Source organism: Lepus europaeus, chromosome 3 (genome assembly GCF_033115175.1).
Source record: "Lepus europaeus isolate LE1 chromosome 3, mLepTim1.pri, whole genome shotgun sequence".
NCBI lineage: Eukaryota > Metazoa > Chordata > Mammalia > Lagomorpha > Leporidae > Lepus > Lepus europaeus.
The window spans coordinates 132,481,982-132,501,257 of NC_084829.1; the positions used below are offsets into that span (position 1 = coordinate 132,481,982).

The 19,276-nt window shown below is 37.8% G+C and overlaps 1 protein-coding gene across 1 annotated transcript in view; it reads right to left on the reverse strand.

Moving 5' to 3' along the window:
• MOXD1 (monooxygenase DBH like 1) overlaps nt 1-19,276 on the reverse strand; it is a 112,711-nt gene that overhangs the window by 11,889 nt on the left and 81,546 nt on the right. Inside the window, exons 5-10 of the mRNA XM_062186772.1 lie at nt 15,684-15,863; nt 15,296-15,398; nt 13,359-13,525; nt 11,851-12,042; nt 8,116-8,175; nt 1,488-1,630 (exon numbers count right to left, since the gene is read on the reverse strand). Coding sequence (XP_062042756.1) covers nt 1,488-1,630; nt 8,116-8,175; nt 11,851-12,042; nt 13,359-13,525; nt 15,296-15,398; nt 15,684-15,863 — 845 coding nt within the window. The remainder of the gene's footprint in view (nt 1-1,487; nt 1,631-8,115; nt 8,176-11,850; nt 12,043-13,358; nt 13,526-15,295; nt 15,399-15,683; nt 15,864-19,276) is intronic.

The following is a 19,276-nucleotide window of genomic DNA, read 5'->3' on the forward strand; positions in this document are numbered from 1 at the left end:
AACTTCTCTTCCCAAATGAAGACCTGTGTTACCCATAAAGTCCTCCACAATCTGGTCCCACTTCCTCTCAGACCTCCTCACTTTTCAACTCTGCTCCAAACACTCCTTTTTGCTAGACCTCAAACATGGTGGATCATACCCCCGACAGGGGCATTCCACTGGCTCTTCTCTCTGTATAGCATGAACTTTTATTCTCTCAACAGCTGGCTTCTCTGTATATAGGTCTCTGCTTAAAAACCATATTCCCAGAGAGGCTTTTATCACCCTATTGACAACAGCTATAAATTTCCTTCACCAGTTCAATTGTCTTCAAAACATATAAGAGTTAAAGTTTTATATTTATAGAGTGGGCGCTTGGTGCAGCTATTCTAAAGTGCTACTTAGGACACCAGCATCATGTATCAGAGTGCCTGGGTTTGACTTTTTGCTCTGTTCCTGATTTAAGCTTCTTGCTAATGTGCATTCTGGGAGGTACTTGGGTCCCTGCCACCCAAATGGAAGATCTGGATTGAATGGTGTGTTCCTGGTTTCTGCCTAGCTCAGCCCCAGCTGTTGAAGGTATTTAGGGAGTGAACCAGCTGAAGGAAGACCTTTCTCTCTGTGTCTTTAAAATAAACTAAAATAAATAATTAAATTGTATATGTGTTTATTTCCTCTTTCCCACTCTAGCATATAATCTCAACAGACTATGAAAAATGTTGAACTTGTCTATGATTTTATCTTACATGGTGTCTTATGATAATCAAAGATGCACAGAGAGTAAGCACAGCAGTCTTGAGACTGTTACCCTGAGAAAAGTCTGCTTCCAAGATTAATTCTTGGTTGGCATTTGAAAACTTAAATAGTAAATAAGTAAATAATTTCCTATACTAATGTAAAACTTTCTCTAAATGATAAAAGTGACTCATTGTACCTACACTATTTTCATAAATAATGCAGTTCATGATAAAAATTTGCTTTCTGCCTGGGAGCCTGGACTTTATGATACATGCTATGAGACAATTTTCCATGAAGAATTACAAGCACTGAGTCTGTAGCAAGCTTCTTCAGTGGACAACGCTTCAACGCATATCATCCCAATCTGATACTGGTGGAATTAAGTACACTGTGTGACTCTACTGGGTAAGGCCTCTTTTGAAAGCTTACACTGGCTTGCTCTTGACCTTGTACCTCATATCTTTTCTTTTGCTTTTTTTTTTTTTTTTGCTTTGTATCCTTTCAATGTAATAAATGTGATCCATGAGTATATCTATATCCTGAGTCATTTTATGTGTTTTATGAAATCAGGGGGCCCAAGAGTGTTTTTAAGGATCCTGGCCACAACAACAAAGAACCTTACCTGGTCTCAGGTAAGCTTTGAAAATAATCCAGTAGAACCCAACAGAACAGCACATAAAAAATTCTGAAACATGTTAATGAATCTAATAAAAAGATCCATCTTTCTTTGAACTAGAATATCCCTACCATAAAGCTCTTCTATTACTTACGTGACTGGTCTGTAGATCTCCTTAACACCAATGAACTGCAGCTGCTCCATAATGTCTGGAATACTTGCACATCGAGTAAGGTTAATTCTTGGGTAATAAAGAAGGTACGAGAGACACATTTCATTTCTTGTGCTTAGTCCTCCCTGAAAATGGAGATATTTTATTTAGCAAAGTATGTGTTTTACCAATTTTAACATTTACAATATACAGATCATCAATAACACATACCTTTGTCCAATACTTAAAGTTAACAAATGTTTTTAAAATATTTATTTATTTATTTGAAAGGCAGAGAGAAATGGATAAAAAGAGAGAACTTTGTATTTGCTGGTTTACTTCCTAGATGCCTGCCACAGCCAAGATAGGATCAGGGTCAAAGCCAGGATCTAGACACACAATCCAGGTTTCCCATATAGGTGGCAAAGACCAAACGACTTGACCCATCACCTGCTATCTCCCAATGTCTCCACTGGCAGAAGGATGGAGTCAGGAGCTGGAGCTGGCACTCAAACCCAGGCACTCCAGTGTGGGATATGAACATTTTAACTTCTAGGCTAAGTGCCTACTCCCGAAATTTAGTACAGTTTAAAGCTGAAAATGAGCAACTTAAGTGACAGTGTGACTTTTAAAAAAGTTAATGATACACTTAAAATTATTTATATCTCTTTAAAAGTTGTCTTTCTTGGAGCAGACATTTGTCACAGTTGTTAATTCACTAGCTGGATGACTGCATCCCATTTCAGAGAACCTCACTAAATTTGTCTACTCTGCTTTCAACCCGGATTCTTGCCATTGCACATCCTGGGAGGCAGCAGATGATGGCTCACATATTTGGGTCCCTGTCACCCACATGGAAGACCTAAATGGAGTTTCAGGATCTCGGCTTCAACCTGGCTTAGCACTGGTTGCTATGTGCATTTGGAAAGCCAAGCAGTAGATTGATGACCTCGCTCTCTCTTTCTCTCTCGCTGACTTTCAAATTTTTTAAAAAAGAAATTAACAAGAACTTTAACAATAAATAGATAAATAAAAGTTGCTTTTCTTATGTAGTAATCTTAAATTTCTGCTGATGGCATGTAAACTTACAACACACAGTGGATCATGAGGATGTTTGTTTAACATCAAGCCAATCTGTCAGTTCTAAGGTGTTTTTGACTGATTGAACTAAATTTTCTGAAATCTGCATCATTTCTATAAACATCAGTAGCTACACAGCACAGGGGAAATATTTAATATTTTGAATCTAGATAATTATCTACTAAAATGTTTTTTAAAAGATCAAAGACCCTCAGAAGAACACAATCCAGAGTTGCTACAACATATTATCTACTATGTCCAATTTTCAGCCAAAAATTATTAAACATAAAAAGAAGCAGAAAATTATGATTTGCAGTTGGGGTGGAAGCCAGTAGAAATAGATTATGAGAAGATTCAAATTTTAGGTTTAGCAGACAAAGACTTAAAAACAACCATGAGAATGTTCAGAGCATTAAAGAAAAATTTATTCAATTAAAGGCAATGTTTAACTATGGAATAGCTCCAGGGAAAGAAAAACATTTTAATAAATGAATAAAAGAAATTCTAAAGCTGAGTAAGAACTACACAGGATGAGCTCAACTGCATTTTTGAAATAAGCGAGGAGAGAATCAGTGAATTTGATCAATAGAAATGATCCCAACCAAGGAAAAAACAAAAATAAAAAGGAAAGTGAACACACTTCAGAGATCTGTGGGACAATATTAAATGTCCCACCACACACATAATCCAAGTTCCAGAATGGGAGAAAAGAGAGAAGTGGATTAAAAAATGAAGAAATAATGTTTAAATTCATGCCAAACTTAAAGAAAAACATTAAATACAGACTGAAGTAGCTCAACAAATGCCAAAGAGAAATACAAAAAGAACCATACCTAGACACATCATAGTCATACTGCTGTAAGCCAAAGACAAAGAGAAAATCTTGAAAGCATCAAGAGAAAAGCAAGACATCACATACAAACAATGATACAACTGACAGCTGACATTTCATTATAAATGATGGAAGGAACAAAAATATGTTGGAATTCCATATTCAAGTGCTATAAGAAAAAGATAAATTGTCTTTAAAAAATTTTTTTTTTAACAGGTAGAATTAGACAGTGAGAGAGAGACAGAGAAAAAGGTCTTCCTTCCGTTAATTCGCCCCTGAAATGGCTGCTACGGCCAGCGTGCTGCGCTGAACCGAAGTCAGGAGCCAGGAACTTCCTCCGAGTCTCCCATGTGGGTGCAGGGCCCAAGGACTTGGGCCATCCTCCACTGCCTTCCTGGGCCACAGCAGAGAGCTGGACTGGAAGAGGAGCATCCTGGACAGAATTCGGCGCCCCCAACCGGGACTAGAACCCGGTGTGCTGGCGCCACAGGCGGAGGATTAGCCTAGTGAGCTGCGGCACCGGCCAAATTGTCAACTAAGAATTCTGTATTCAGTAAATCCACCCTTCAAGAAGGAAGGTCAAAAAATTAGTACTACCATTCCTGGTTATAAAATAATGTAGTGGCTAATGAACAAAATTTTTTATTAATTCTAGAAACGTAATGTCCTCACTTGCTCAAGGCAGGACTGGGCAAAAGGAGAAGCTGATATGTGAAAGAGGTTGCAACTGATGCCCCAGGAAATATCATACTTTATTTATCTTTGAGCTGGGATGACCATTCAGAGCTGTACAAAATTATAAGAAGGCAGTTGAACTTCTGTAGTCTCATATTAACTCCTTGTTGACTTCTGGCTGCCCAACTTCGTGGAACTGAGTGTTCTCTAAAACAAACAGTAATTCCCACAACAGCAGCTCCCACTGTGGAACATGGGTTGTGCTATCATGTCATCACCTGACATTCCCAGTTGGCTGGAGTTGGTTGTATTGGCCATAAATAGGCTATGAAGGTAGTGCACTGAAACATCTGCTACAATAGTAACTTATTGTGTCTTTAGTAAAACATTTCACACAAGCAAAAATTATATGTAATGCATGAGGAAAAATAAGATCAACACCACTGCATTGATTAACTCCTGTGTACCCAGCTCCAAACCCATTCTTCTCAACCTAAACAAACATGATAATGGTCTTAATTTTTTTTAAATCTTTCTACTGTTTTTCATTACATTTTATTTCAGGTTATTAATACACTTTAATTTTGTATGTTCTTGAGTTTTACACAAACATTGATTTACATACATTCTGCTACAAACAGCTCTTTTCAATCAACGTTATGTTCTTCAGGTACATTAATGTTAACATATGTAGCTTGCTGGTGCTGTGATGTAGCGGGTAATGCCACTGCGTGCAGAGCTGGCATACCATGTGGGCACTGGTTCATGTCCTGGCTGCTCCACTTCTGATCCAGCTCTCTGCTACGGCCTGGTAAAGCAGTAGAAGATGGCACAAGTCCTTGGGCCCCTGCACACACGTGGGAGACCCAGAAGCAGCTCCTGGCTCCTGACTTCGGATCAGCGCAGCTCCAGATGTTGTGGCCAATTGGGGAGTGAACCAGCTGATGGAAGACCTTTCTCTCTCTCTCTCTCTTTCTCTCTCTCTCTGCCTCTCCATCTCTCTCTGTGTAACTCTGACTTCCAAATAAATAAATAAATCTTAAGTAAAAATATATGTAACTCTGGTTTATTATTTTTCATAACTATTGCTATTTCATTATATAAAAATATTATAATGTATTTATTCATTTTCCTTTTTACAGGTATGTGAACTGTTTCCAGTTTTTTTGTTCCTGTGTTGTTGGGCATTACTAGGAATATTTTACATAATACTGTCCTGAAATTCATCCTGCAAATATAACACCATGGGTAAATTTACACAGGAATGGAACTGGAAACAGCATACATGAAGCTCCAACTCTACTAGATAATGTCATGTTTTTACCCAACTTGGCTTTACAAATTTACATTTTCCTAGGCAATATCAGAATGTTCAGCTTTTTTTGCATGTAGGAATTGCAACTTTATTGCCAAATGGTGGGTATAAACATCTCACCCTATTGCGCATTTGCATTATGCCATTCTCCACAAAAACACTGTGCCCTTTTTCAAATGTTTCTTAATTAATTGCATTTTTATTTCTGTGTAATACATTTGTTTTCCTATTGTGTATCTGTCTCCTGTCACTGATTTTTGGAATTTTTTATATACTGGATAATAATGCCTTGTTAATCCATGTACTACTCATTTTTTTTTTTTCAGTTTAAAACTTATTTGTCATTTTCTCAATAGTTTTTTTTGATGACTGAGAGCTTTAAGGTAGTAATTTATCATTAAAAAGCTTGTGTTTTCTATGTTTTGTGTAAGAATTTCTTTACTTCTTGGTCCTGAAGTTATATTCAGAATTTTTCTTTCAGTAGTTTTAAAATTTGCTCTTCACATTTAAATATTTAATCTATCTGGAACTTATTTTTATGTATTACATGAGATTAAAACTCAATTTTATTTTTGTCGTATGGATATCAAGTAGTCCCAGAACCTTTTAACGAAAAACTCCAACCTTTTGCACCCATCTGACCACCAAGTTTCCAGAACAGGATTTGAAGATGGATTTCTAGGATTGCTATTCTGTTTCACTGTTCTAACTTTGGATCCAAATCACCCTGTATTAATCACCACGTCTTTAAAATAAGCCCTCATATATCATAGTTTATTTCCATCTCATTCTTTCTAGTAATGTTTTGTCTATTGTTAACATTTTGCTTTTTGATGTAAATTTTGGAATCAACTTGCTCTGTGTATAAGCTGAAAGTGTAAAGTTATTACCAAAATAAAATCTTGAAAATACTAAATAAATATTTAAACATGAAGAGATCATCTTCATAGCATAGTTAGGTGAAGGCTTCTTAGTTAGGATATCAAGATCGCAAATCATAAAATCTCTGAATTATTTTGCCAAATTTATAGATTAATTTAAATGAAGGAATTTTCTCTATTGTACTGAGCTTATCTATCCATGAACATGGCAGCTCTTAATTTTTAATGTATTATAATAAAAATTTCTAATTTTTCCATAAAAATCAAATACATCTAATGTTAGATTTTATTTCTATACAACTTGTCATTTTAAATTACATTTATTGAGATAATTTCTTACACCCTGATGCATGATTAATTTTAAATATCAATTCTGGGGAGAGTTTTGATATAGAAAATTGTAAGATTTGTGAATAATGTGTTTTGTTTCTTTATTTCTTCCTTCTTGGTTCTAACATTTTCTATTCCAACACAATGCTGAATAGAAGCAGTTATAACAAATATACTTATGTTCTTTCTGCTTTAAAGAAACAATTCTACTATTTCATTTAGGTTAATATTCTATGGGCTTAATTTTTTTTTTAACTAGTTAAGGCAATTCCCTCCTATTCCTGGTTTGCTAAATGTCTTTTTATTCTCATAAGATAAATAATTTTATGAATGATTTTTCTGGCCCTATTGAGATAATAATATGTTTTTTTTCTTCAACCTCTTAAGGTAGATTGGCATTAATGTATTTTCTAATTTAAATAAATATTAACTAGGGGTTGGCAGTGTGGTGTAGTGGATTAAGCCACCTGCAACTTCAGCCTCCTATACTAGAGTGGCAGTTTGAACCCTGGCTGCTCCACTTCCAATCCAACTTTCTGCTAATGTATATGGGAAAACAGTGGATAACATGCCAGTATTTGGGCCCTGCCACCCATGTGGAAGACTTGGATAGAGTTCCAGGCTCTTGGCTCAGACTGGCTTACCCCTGGCCATTGCAGCCATTTGGGGAGTGAACCTGCCATGGAAGCTCTCTCTTGTTCTCTTTTCTCTCTTTCTCTCCCTTTCCCCATCCCCCTTCACTCTGTCTCTCAAATAAATAAAAAATAAATTTTAACTAAATCCAAATTGGCAGTAACATTAGACTTACATGTGAAATTTACTTCAAAATGTTTTTGGAAAAATTTGAAGTAAAAAGTAAGTTTGGGTGCAAAACTGTTTGAAATTCATGCAGTTTTTTTTCACTATACACATTTTCTATGAACTTTTTTGAAGACCCCTTATATGATGCAATATTTGGTTTCTCAATTCTTTGTCAAAGTTATTTCTATCAGGTGTACATTATTAGTCTCTTTCATGCTGTTCTTATGAAGTTTTAGTATTAGTAGTGCTACCTCATAAAATGAGTTCATGGAAGATATTCCCTCTTTTTGTGTTCCCTGGAAAAGACTGAAGAAGTCATGAATTATCAATTTCTTGAATGCTAGTGGAACTACCCCATAAATGTGCTGGGACAAGATTTCTCTTTGGCTCAGTGGCCCTGATGTCATGGAGTTCATTCTTCCTTTTGAAGTCTGGATTTATCTAAGTCCAGACTCAAGTAGACAGGCAGTTAATAACCATGTACTTTTCATGAAAGGGTCCATAAATTACACTGTGAAAACTACTATAACATCATAGTTAACTTGAAGTCTGATAAAATGTTTAAAATGGCTCTTATTTCAACTCAATGACGTTTCATGCAGAAGACTTTTAAGAATTTTATTTCTAAATGGAAATGGTTTTTCCTTTTTAATCTAAAATTAAAGTTTTCCCTTTCCATCCATACATGAACTTTAATAATAATAAAAATATTCTTACCCAGGTCATCCCAGCTCTATCCTTTGTGTTGTAGCGACATTCGGTGATTAGGTTATCTCCCTAAAACATAAAAGTAAAAGCAGTCAGGTTGAAGCTCTATGCTTTTATTTACTTGAGATACTTGTAGGATACTAGTTAATATTTTCTGTAAGAATGGATCTATCCAGCAATTTGATTCAAGGAAAGATTTTTGATCTGTCTACCTTTTGATTTGCTAGTATAAAAAGCAAGGAAACACAGAAATATGCTCTTCTGTGTCCAGACCAGATTCCATAATAATCTAGCTGGATAACCTAGATAAGGAAGTGAATAATCCAGGTACAACTTGTTCATCTAAAAGAAAATGATAAGGGCCGACATTGTGATGTAGCAGGTAAAGCCATTGCCTCTGACACCAGCATCCCATATGGGCACCCATTTCTGTTCTAGCTACTCCACTTCCAATCCAGCTCCCTGTCGTTGGCCTGGGAAAAGCAACGGAAGATGGCCCAAGTGCTTGGGTCCTCACCACCGACATGAGAGACCTGGATGAAGCTTCTGGTTCCTGGTTTTGGCATCGTCCAGTGCTAGCCATTGAACCCATATGGGGAGTGAACCTGTGAATGGAAGACCTCTGAATGGAGATCTGAATGGACCTGTGAATGGAGACTGTCTCGTCCTCTCTCTCTGTAACCCTGACTTCCAAATAAATAAATAATTTTTTTAAAAAAAAGAGAGTGATTTTAAAAAACTACTTGAAAGATTGTTGTGAGAAGATTAAATGAAATAATGCATATTCAGTTCTTAGTAGAGATCACATACTTACAATGTTAGTCATAAAAACTAATTAATTACTGTGATCACTTCTTCATTTGTATTATTTTAAGCTCTTTAGTCATGTTATATGTTCTTACAACAGAATTGTGAAGAAAATCAATTGTAACTTATTATTCTAATCTTTTTTTACCTTTTGAACATCATAGCATACATGGAAAATAATATGTTTATGGCTCCTCTCTAAGATAAGTGGATGGAGCAACTCATGGTCCAGAGCCAGCCACCTCTGGTGCTTGCCCCTAGATTTTCCCTCCCTCCTCCACTATTCAGAGGACCAGAGATAAATATCTCAGCACACTTAGATCCTACTCATGGAACATCCGTCAGAAAGATCTGAGATAATTCTGTTTGAAAAATCCTAAGACAATACAAAGAGATAAAATACAGCCTTTAAACAATCATGACAGGGCAATTGCTTCTCAAATGTCATCTTTATACTCTGAGGACATTAATAGCAAATTTCTGCAAGAAATACAGAAAACTGTGGACTTAAAGGACAGTTATTAGAAAGAAATTCCTTTTCATAACTTTCTTCTTTTTCTAAATTTTTCAACTTACATTATATTGTACTATGCCTTCTCATCTCACTTCTTTTTGTTTTTTAAAGACTTATTCATTTATTTGAAAATCTGATTTACAGATGAGAAGACAGAGAGAGCGAGCTTCCATCTGCTGGCTCACTCCCCAGATGGCTAAAATGGCTGGGGCTAGGCCAGACCAAAGCTAAGAGCCTGGAATTCCATTTAAGTCTCCAATGTGGGTGCAGGGGTCCAAGGATGTAGGTCATCTTCTAGTGCTATTCCAGGTACATTAACAGGGAGCTGGATCAAAAGTGGAGCAGCCAGAACTTCAAGCTGTGCTCATATAGTATGCTGGAGTCACTGGTGGTAGCTTTACTTGCTGTGCCAGAATGCCAGCTCTCATTCTTTCAAATACTGTCTCCAGCATCATGTAGAAAGACATTGCATCACTTCTCAGCATTTTAGCTAAGATCAAGTGTGAAATACTTTGCTATTACTATCATTTCATAAAGAGAACAAGATCCGACTTTTAAGAGTGGGGTAAAAGTAGGAAATTGTGGGATTTAATGGTCATGGCATAAAAATTTTGAAAACATGAAATATCACAAAAATGCTACAAAGGCTTTCAGTATTCTAAGGCATGTAATTCTCTCCTATCTTTTTACTGTAACTCCAAATACTATTGCAAGCTGGGTTACATAGCACAGTAGGAATGAGCTATGTTTGAATACTTTTGTTAAATGAATTATTCTTATATTCATTTTTACTGAAAAAAAAATTCACAAATTATCCCATATTGTTAAGATGACACAAGCAAAGCTCTGATTCAACCATTATCAAAATTGCAACTCAAAAGATCACTAACTGAGAAATCAAATAAAAAAAAGTATTGTTTAGTGTTTAGAACTTGAGGTTTTTTGTTTTCTGCTTTTTTCCCCCTAACTACTTGAGTGACTTCTGGAATAGTAAGAAAAAATGAGTTGATTTTGGAAAACAGATCAAACACATTCCATCAGGATTGTGCAACACCCACACTGGGTGGCTTTAAGAATGTGGAGATCTGTACAGTGATCTGCCCTCAAGGAGACCCAACAGGCCAGTCCACTGCAGTGGCTTTCAATGTGGTAAGCCTGGGCTTCAGCAGAAGTCAGCTTGTGAAGAGCCCTGGCAGCTCTGCCAAGAGTTGGATCACTGGAAATGGACCTGCCCTGGAGTCGAAGGATGCCCAGGTCAGAGCCACAGATCTTATTGGCTCTAAGCTGAAAAGCCCTTCACTCAGCCCAACTTCCAAAGTGACCACTGCAGCTGAGGGGATGGTCAAGTAGGGTCAGCAACATTGCAGGCAGAACTGTAAATTTCTTGTTAGAGATGCCACCTGCCTTTACCTGGCCAGCTCTCCTCCCAGGCCAGCCAAGTAATGAAAGTCAACAGAGTGCCTTCCCCTAGGAGGTTCACACCTCCCTTAGGACATACCCCATGTGAAGAGATAGATAGGTCTGGGCCTCTTAACTTACAAGGCCTAAAGCCCACCAGATTATTATCAAGCCCCTTCTATCAGGTTCTATTTGCCTCTCAATCAGAAAACTTAATTGTAGCTTAGACAGCACCTTTCTTAGCACATCTAATAATGACTCTGTCCTTTGTTCTAGACCCTGTCTAGCACACTTGGGCCTCATTCCTTTGTAATCATAACCTCTACTCTACCACCAATGGCTCTACTCCCAACCTGTGTGTACTGATGGTCCTCTTCCCCACTTAATGCTGTATAATTGTTCAAACCTGGTTAATGCCACTCTTAGGATCATTGGTTACTATCCTCACTCTGTCTTTTATGACCTTGTCTAAATATGATCAGAGTCGGCAAACTTGGAAGGCTTCCATAGCCTTGGCAACTCATGACGACAGCCTAGGGTGGTTACTGGCGCCATAAACTAGAGTGTCAATTTGTTGGGTCAACAACAGGAGCCACTGTGCACTTGCCTCTCATGTGGGATCTCTGTCCTTAATGTGCTGTACATTTTGATTTAATGCTATAACTAGTACTCAAACAGTATGTTTCACTTTGTGTTTCTATGTGGGTGCAAACTGTTGAAATCTTTATACTAAATTGATCTTCTGTATATAAAGAGAATTGAAAATGAATCTTGATGTGAATGGAAGGGGAGAGGGAGCGGGAGAGGGGAGGGTTGTGGGTGGGAGGGAAGTTATGGGGGGGGGGAAGCCATTGTAATCCATAAGCTGTACACTGGAAATTTATATTCATTAAATAAAAGTTAAAAATAAAATAAAATAAAAAAAAAGAATGTGGAGGTGATGAACAATTCACTTTTCTGTTATATCTCAGCAGATACATATCTCATGGATTTTATTAAATGAAAATGATCAAAAACATGCATACTGGTAAGATTGTTTGTTCTTCCTTTAGATACTGGAACTCCTGGAAATTGAAGTCGAAATCATCGTCATAAGCAAGTAATTTCATTTCATCCCCTTTGCGAAAATGACGTAGTCTGATGCCCCTGCCAGCCAGGTGAGCATGGAGAAGAACAGCAAACACGTGGATTCCACTTGGCTTTTCAGCTTCCAGAGCCTGCAGGTACACCGAGGAAGACTAAGATCAGATGAGCACAAACAAACTCCTGTACAGACAATTCACCTTCAAATGTACTTGGAGGGACAACTGAGAAGAAAAGCTAAAGCAATTTAAGTGAGTGCTTGAGTTGCCAAACATTTTGAATTTGGATGGATCAGTGTTCTCTGTGAAGCAATATTTGCTAGGAGACAAGCAAGGGACCTGAAGCTTACTAAGGACATGCCAGACCATTCCTAAATGTTATTTTTATTACTTCTTTCTTTTGGGAGCTTAAGAGACAGCCAGCACTCCCAGAAAAAAGCTTCAAGAATATTCGTAACCTTAGACTCCAAACTTTTTTTTTTTAAAGATTTTGTTATTTATTTGAAAGCCAGAGTTACACAGAGGCAGAGGCAGAGAGAGAGAAAGAGACAGAGAGGTCCTTTTTTTTTTTTTTTTTTTTTAAGATTTTATTTATTTGACAGGTAGAGTTACAGTGAGAGAGAGAGAGACAGAGAGATAGGTCTTCCTTCTGTTGGTTCATTCCCCAAATGGCTAGATCTGTGCCGATCTGAAGCCAGGAGCCAGGGGCTTCTTCAGGATCTCTCACATGGGTGCAGGGGCCCAAGGACTTAGGTTATCTTCTACTGCTTTCCCAGGTCATAGCAGAGAGCTGGATCAGAAGTGGAGCAGCCAGGACTTGAACTGGTGCCCATACGGGATGCCAGTGCTGCAGGCTGGGCTTTAACCCATTGTGCCACAGTGCCTGAACGGAGAATCCAAACTCTTAAAAGGAAAAATCATTCTCACTTTTTCAGATAAGAAAGCCAAGGTGTGTCAGTGGAATTAAACAGATCACCCTTGGTCTTACAGCCAACATGGTGACATGGCCATCGGAGTCATGGTCTAAATAACTCAAAAGAGCATAATCTTTCTCCCACTGCACCAATCTGCCATACTGTCCACAGCACAAGAAAAACAGAAAAAATGAAAATGAATGATGAAAAAAATAAATATGCATAAAAGGTGAAGTAGAGAAAGCAAAGACTATACAAACAAAAATATAAATTGTAAAAGATTAAATAAAGTATCTAATATGAACAAATGGAAGGAGTAGGAAGGAAAAATATCCTGCAAGTTTTTCTTGTCTTTGGAATTATACTCCTGTGGATTTCATGACTTAAAAAGACAACATTTCTGCTCAAATTATCATAATGGTTTCATAATGTGCTGACAAGCAAAATAATAAACAAACATATAATTTTTCACACAATAGCTTCTAAGAGCACTGCTTAATATTTAGATAGCTGCTCAAAAACTCAGATACTGCATACCTCTTCCAGGCATTCCAGTGTGCAATGACCCTCGGACCGGAATTCTGGCATCCCTGGAGGAATGGTATGGAAGAGGCTCACCCAGAGGCCAGCCTCGATCACTCCAGCATCATATTTCCTTATATCCGTTGTATGAAATAACCGCAGTCCAGAATTATCTATTAAGCCTGTAATAAGAGCACATCACTAAATGTATTTGATTTTTTTTAAAAAAACCTTGTATTTAGTTGAAATTAATTTATTTTCTTTAAATCTCACAAGAGAAATGATAGAAGCAGAGACTAATGCAAGACAACAATTAGTTTCACATGAAAGAATTAAAATGAGTCACCACGTTGTCTGCCACTGTGGTGGACACACAGATCACATCCTGGGGGAAATGACTGAGATAAAAGCTGATACATTTCACGATCATCTAATATGACAACAGAATGAAAATTATAGTCATCCATAAGAATATAGAATAACTCAATAAAAGTGGCTTTTATAGTGTTTAGAGGTGAAGTTCAATAACATTTATTTTGAAGTGAAAACTCTTGGATCTAGAAGCCACCTACTGATGGAGAACAATACTAAGGATGAATTGTCTATAGTTTGTCACCAGTGTCTTATTCATTCAACAGTCATTCAATTAACAAATAATTATTAAGAATCTCTTACGTGAACAGCACTGCATTTATCAATGTGGAGATGAAACATGAATAAGTCATGTTCTTGCTATGGCAAGGTTATGACAAGGTGGGAGATTATGGGTCTCAAGTACTTCCAAGAATTTTGAACCATGTGCACCACACACCCCTGACCCTGTGACATTACCAATTATATGCTGTCATAGTGTCAGATACCCTGGCTTTGGGTTAACTAGCATTTATACAATTTTCTGTTAACTGATGTGATTATTTTATCATTTCTTTTTTCCACTCATCTATTATTTCCATGTGCATGGACATGGTGTTGGTTTTTCATTCATGTTATATAATCAAGAACAGACCCAGCACCTAGTTGGTGGTTAGTATTTGCACAATAATCATATGAATCAATGTAAAATAATAACTTTAAGTTGCTTATTTTGATCATTATATATAAAATATAGCAATTTCTTAGTTTTGAAATATTAAGTAGATTCAGACATCAAAAGTGCAATGCCTCTTTCTTTAACATATTGCACTGTGTCACTACATAAAGATTTCTTATATATATTTGTGAGTTACAACAAAAAACTTAGTATCTTTTATCATAATAAATGATGGCTTTTCCATATATGCAGTTAGAAAGAAAATATTTCACAAGCACCATATATTTGGAACTAATTTATATCACAAATGAAAAATGTCTATTATTCTATTTCCTGGCAGGTAATATGTAAGCTTTTTTTTTTTTTTTCAGATTAGTAGCCATATGTGCCCATTTGCCTAGTTCAGTGTGTTTTAATGCTGACTGTCCCAGTATAATCATGAATAGTGCTTTCTTTCACATTAAAAAGTATCCTAATTTGGATGATAAACATATAGGTCAATTTGTTGTAACACTGTTTGCAGTTTTGTTTCAACCCTTTTTTTAAAAGATTTATTTTATTTATTTGAAGGGCAGAGTTATAGAGACAGAGAGAGGAAGAGGTCTTCACCCACTGGTTCACTCGACAAGGGGTAGCAATGGCAAGGGTTGGGCTAGACTGAAGCCAGGGTTCAGGATTTTCATCTGGGTCTCTCACTTGGGTGTAGGGGCCCAAGGACTTGGGCCATGGTCTGCTGCTTTCCCAATCACATTAGTAGGGAGCTTTATCAGAATTGGAGCAGCCGGGACATGAACCAGCACCCATGCTGGAATTGCAGACAGTGGGTTAATCCAACATACCACAAAGGCAGCCCCTCAGTAAAGGTAAGAGTTACAAACTTTTTAAAAATTAATAGGTAAAATATACAAAGTGTTAATCTCACCTTTCTTATGAGTTGGATTGTCATAATGGACTTCTAGGAGCACATAATGTGGATCTAACGGAGTGCCAAGGGATAATCCCACGTGAGGTGGATAGGAAAAACCCTAAATATGGAAAATTCCATGAGACAATATACCACGTAAGTCCCTGAGAGCTCTACTCCACTCAGAGGCCAAGCATTCTATAAGATACTTTGACCCTTAAGAACTCCATTATTCTATATTTGATTAGATAAAATGATTTACAGGAAGAATCCTTTCCATGAAAACAGAAATACACCACCCTCATGTCAAAAATAGTGTGTAGAGCTTTACTTATTAGAACTGTATCTGGGAGGGTGGGAACATGATCAGTTACTCCTGCTACATCTCAGTAATCATTAGCCCCACCTCTCCACCAATGGCCCAGGCAAAAATCACAGTCTCGCAAGTGAGGAAGGCATCGGGCATGTTTGGGTGGTAACACTCATGACCGTAGTCCAGGACACTGTCATTGAAGCTGCTACTGCACTGATAGAGCAGGATGTGGTGGACCAGACTCTCATGTCCTCTCTGTATCACTGGCTCCACCTGCACAGACACAAACAAGAAGGACGTGATGGGGAGAACCATATTACAACATCCTACAACAAGTACAAACCTAGCATAACTGATCACCAGTTTATTGTCCAGACATCCTTCTCAATTATGCATTTCAGGTATAATTTGTGCTAGAGGTGATGATGATGATGATGATGATGATGATAATGATAAGGGCAACAACCAAGATAATTATTTACTCCAAGAATCAGAGGACTTTACTTGTCTGCTTTTGTTTTGTTTTTAACTCGCATTTGTTTCCTTTACCCATTCTGCTAAGCAACTATTTCAAAACTTGCTTACATTCTTCTAGGCTTTACCTTGCATTGATCCTCTTCCCTCCTATTTTTTTTCCCATGCACTAGAAGAAAGAATTCAGAACTATAGGTGCAAACATTGTTTCCTCTCCCACCTCAAAATCTTCTCTTTACTCATCCCTATTGGACGTGATAGATGATGTCCCCTTTATTTATATATATATACCTGTTTAGCACAATGTAAGATTCAAGCATGGTTATTTTTATTTTGATGATTAAGATCAAATTTTAATAATATTTTTTTATAATTTGAGAAAGAGAAAAAGAAGTGCATGACACTGTTCAAATTAGGAGAAGCAAACCAGAAAGTGGTTTAAAAATGATGAGTAGTGAAGTGGGTCCTGATACTGAAAGCATGAGCAAGGTGTGAAAACTCCTGTGTCTTCTCTTCAAGTTCCCTTCATAACATTCGCCTGCTTTAGACCACGAGCTTGGAAACTGATTCGGAATGAGTGGGGCACATCTTAGCATCCCAGAGACCCCTACATCCAGACGAAATTGAACCTAAGCAGCCTAGCTGGGCTGTAGGTATTCCCACCAGTTACAGGGTTCTTTGAATAAAGAAGCCCTGGTGCGCTTCTAAAGTCCAGAGACACTGCTGCCGCAGAGCCCTTGAACCCTTCCACTTTTAGCCCTAACTACTCAAATTCAGGCACCGCATTTTGAAAATTTTGCCTGCTCTCTGCTTCAGACATGCAAATTTACATGATGTGTTTTCAGCTATTTTCTCCTAGGGCTTTTCATTTTCTTTACATCGTTTCTCTTTCCTGAAGGAAAATCTAAGCAGTCAAAGGGACAAAGGGGATGCAGTAGATAGACGTCTCAATGGGCAAAGAATCCAAGCTACTAAATCCAGTTTTCTTTTGTGTTCCATAGTGAGTCATGCCACACCTTATCCACATGTACAATTGAGACATCACAGTCACAGGAATAACATTACACATGGTTTTGTTTGTACTTGTCTAGTCTCTCAAAGGTCGTGAGCCCTGGAGGCAGAAACTGTTTTTTATTTTTCTTGAAATTGACAGTTATTGTTCAAGCATGGTTTCATAATAACTAATGATTGCACAGAAGTGTAACACAGGGTTCCCATTAGAGTTTAATTTACACATTGAGTGTGAGCTTTCTCGTGAGATTTGACTTGTTCAGATGCCTCAGGAGTCCGCGAGGGACAGGGCCCTGCTGATGTGTCCATAGCAAAATATTCAGGCACATGGAAGGTTTTTGTTTGTTTTGCTCAAGAGCATTTTAAGTTCAGGCAGACCCTGAAGATTGATCTGAATCTACAAGGGAGCTTCTGAAATGAAGTCACTAGGTCCAATTGAGAGCTGCCTGTTGCCAAGACATCTACAGAAACTGAAGGTCTTCATTGAGGAATAGCAAGAGGTAGCAAAGAGTGGCATGGAGTATGCAATGCTAGGTGGTATCTGACTTTAGAGAGTTTCAAATAAGCCACATTCAAAAACCTTTCACCAGCAAGCGCCCCTTTTATTGCAAGTCCTGAAAATAACACCAAGCTGCCAAGCTACCAGTGCATTCCTGAAGTAATTATAATAGTATATCTTTTATTTAATAATTACAGTAACAGGTCTTTTATTGAATAGCTTCTCCCACTATTATTGCTCATTCTACATATTTTATTTAATATTTACAACAAATACATAAATTAAATGTTACTTTGTTCATCTTGGAGTTGAGAAAACTGAGACCCAGGGAGATCAAGCAACAAAGTTCACAGCTAGGAAGTGGTAGATGGGGATCTGAAACCAGGCTGACTGATTCCAGAGCTTATGATCAAACAATAACATAATACAGCAGGAAGAAGTGCTGGAGATCAACAAGGACACTGGAAGTCGATGCCAGTGGGAAGGAGGATGAAAGTAAATTCTTGACAGCTGTCATCCAGGGTGGTGATCACATCATGAACCAATGCCAGAAGGTGCTTCTAGGAGCCACTAGCAAGAAGCACCACACAACACTGCCATCAGAGAAGCAGCACCAGTCTCGTGTGTGTGTGTGTGTGTGTGTGGCTTGTGGGGGGTCACCTGATCTCCTTTCCATCCTAGTCCAAGTGTTTCTTGACCTCTAGACATTGCAGACAGAGCTTTCAATTTTCTTTCCTAAAGGCAGAAGATAAAACATCTCTCCTGGCAACCTTATGAGGCATTCAAGAATTAAATTGTGGATGTGAGGGTGATCTGGCTGTGACATCTGTCACCCCACTGATTGCCAGGGTTGACTTGCTTGATCTGGCTGGCTAGGCTGGTGTCCCCTTTCCCCCTCACTGCTCCATATGCATCCCTCCTGAAGATGTGCACTCTAAGAGGACAACCTTCCTCACTAGAGAAAGAAGGACTGTCTTCTGTCAAAGGTATACGAGTAGCTGTGCTCCCCTACTAGAACCTCCAAACAAGCTCTCAAGAATTAAATCATAATCCAACCTCCAGAATACAATGTGAGGGTGCAGCCTAAAACATGAGGATTTCATAGGGAAAAAAAACACACTCCTTGAACAGCAAGGAGATTTTCTGCAGGTCTGGGTATTGACCACAAGAGGAGAGGATAAAAAACCCCTTGGAGAAGCAAAGCCTGGTGCCAAATATAAAGCATGTAAGAGAAGAAAGGCAGAAGGAAAGAAAAAGAAGTGGTTGGCAATTATATAAGGACAATTATGAATTAAGGAGTCACTACTGTAGAGGGAAAAAGACACTGGTCATCAAACTCTTAAAGATTAGAAGTTCTGGAGATGGAATTTTAAGAGCACCATGGAAGATAATTAGGTGAAGCACCAAAAATGGTCCTTAAGGATGGGCATAGCAGATTGAGTGGACGGTACAAGTTCCAGGAAGCAGGAGCACTTTGTTCATCACAGGATAGGGCCATCAGCTCAAGGGGCTCACCAGGGGACAGAGTTTTTCACAAGGTTCTTACCATGATTTTATTCGTTTAATTAAAGCTTTATTAGGTCACAGCCACATTCATCCATTTATATACTGATGTAGATGAGGACACTATGGCCTACAAAGCCTGAAATCTTTTTTATGATTTATTTATTTATTTATTTAAAAGACAGAGTTACAGAGGGGC